This window comes from Brassica oleracea, unplaced genomic scaffold (assembly GCF_000695525.1).
Source record: "Brassica oleracea var. oleracea cultivar TO1000 unplaced genomic scaffold, BOL UnpScaffold04512, whole genome shotgun sequence".
Taxonomy (NCBI): domain Eukaryota; kingdom Viridiplantae; phylum Streptophyta; class Magnoliopsida; order Brassicales; family Brassicaceae; genus Brassica; species Brassica oleracea.
In genome coordinates this window covers 1-958 of record NW_013621036.1, presented here as the reverse complement: position 1 = coordinate 958, position 958 = coordinate 1, and the positions used below count along the sequence as shown (strand labels likewise).

The 958-nt window shown below is 42.7% G+C and overlaps 1 protein-coding gene across 1 annotated transcript; it reads left to right on the top strand.

Moving 5' to 3' along the window:
• The first annotated feature begins 6 nt into the window (after positions 1-6).
• LOC106321987 lies at positions 7-957 on the top strand. Its single transcript, XM_013760195.1, has one exon. The coding sequence runs from the start codon at positions 151-153 to the stop codon at positions 739-741; it is 591 nt and encodes a 196-aa protein (XP_013615649.1). The 5' UTR covers positions 7-150; the 3' UTR covers positions 742-957.
• The last annotated feature ends 1 nt before the right edge of the window (position 958 follows it).

Below are 958 nucleotides of genomic sequence, written 5' to 3'. Positions count from 1 at the left end.
GTTTCCTTCTCTCCTCTTCTCCACTTTCTAACTAAAATCTGTATCATTCAATCGCAAAGATTGGATCTTTCTTTCAATGAAATAAATAAAGATTCTGATATCATAAAAACCGAACCTTTAATTCATCTTGGTTTCGTAATCTCTTCTTTTATGGTTTTGATTCCTTCGAATCGATCACACTTTCTATTCCCGAGTCTGATCCTATCGCTTCTCATCATTCTAACAATCGAGAAACCCGACCCGGAAGCCATGAGAGTCCACCCAATCCCCAGAAACCTTAACAAAAACAACACCTTGATCCACCACCATCGTCGTAACCCGACCCGAGAACCCGGAAAGAATCTGCGTCGTTTACCGCACATCTTCAACCGCGTTCTTGAGCTTCCGTTAAGGTCCGAAGCAAATGTTTCCGTGGAGGAGAAACACGATTGTTTCAGATTCGTGGCGGAGACAGAGGGTCTCTGCGACGGCGGAGAGATGAGGGCTTACGTGGTGGATATTCATCCCGGTATAACCAAGATCGTTGTGAGGACAAATGGGTTGTCTTTGGGGTTGTCGTTGGACGAGTTGGAGCTCGACATGTGGCGTTTTAGGCTTCCGGAGACGACAAGGCCTGAACTTGTTACGGTGGTTTGTGTTGGTGGGGTTTTGATTGTTACGGTGCCGAAGATGGTTCCAGAGGAGGAAGATGGTGGTTTTGGACAAGGTATGGGAAGTGGGAGGCTTGTTCTTGTTCAGTAATGCTTTGGAAAAAAAATACAGTTTGGTTGTGTAATGATATGATGTCTTTAAAAAGATTTGCTTTTGAATGTTTGTTAGCTCTGTGATTTTCAAGAAACGTGAGAGAAGAAGAACAAAACATCTAATCTTCCTCGTTTCTTTCATATATTGTTGTTAGCCTTACTTTTTGTTGGCAGTTTAGCTGAAAATAAAAAGACAGGTTGAGACTTTGGTTGAT

Coding starts and splice junctions, on each gene's coding strand:
- LOC106321987 (XM_013760195.1), top strand. CDS start 151: ATGGTTTTGATTCCTTCGAATCGATCACACTTTCTATTCCCGAGTCTG.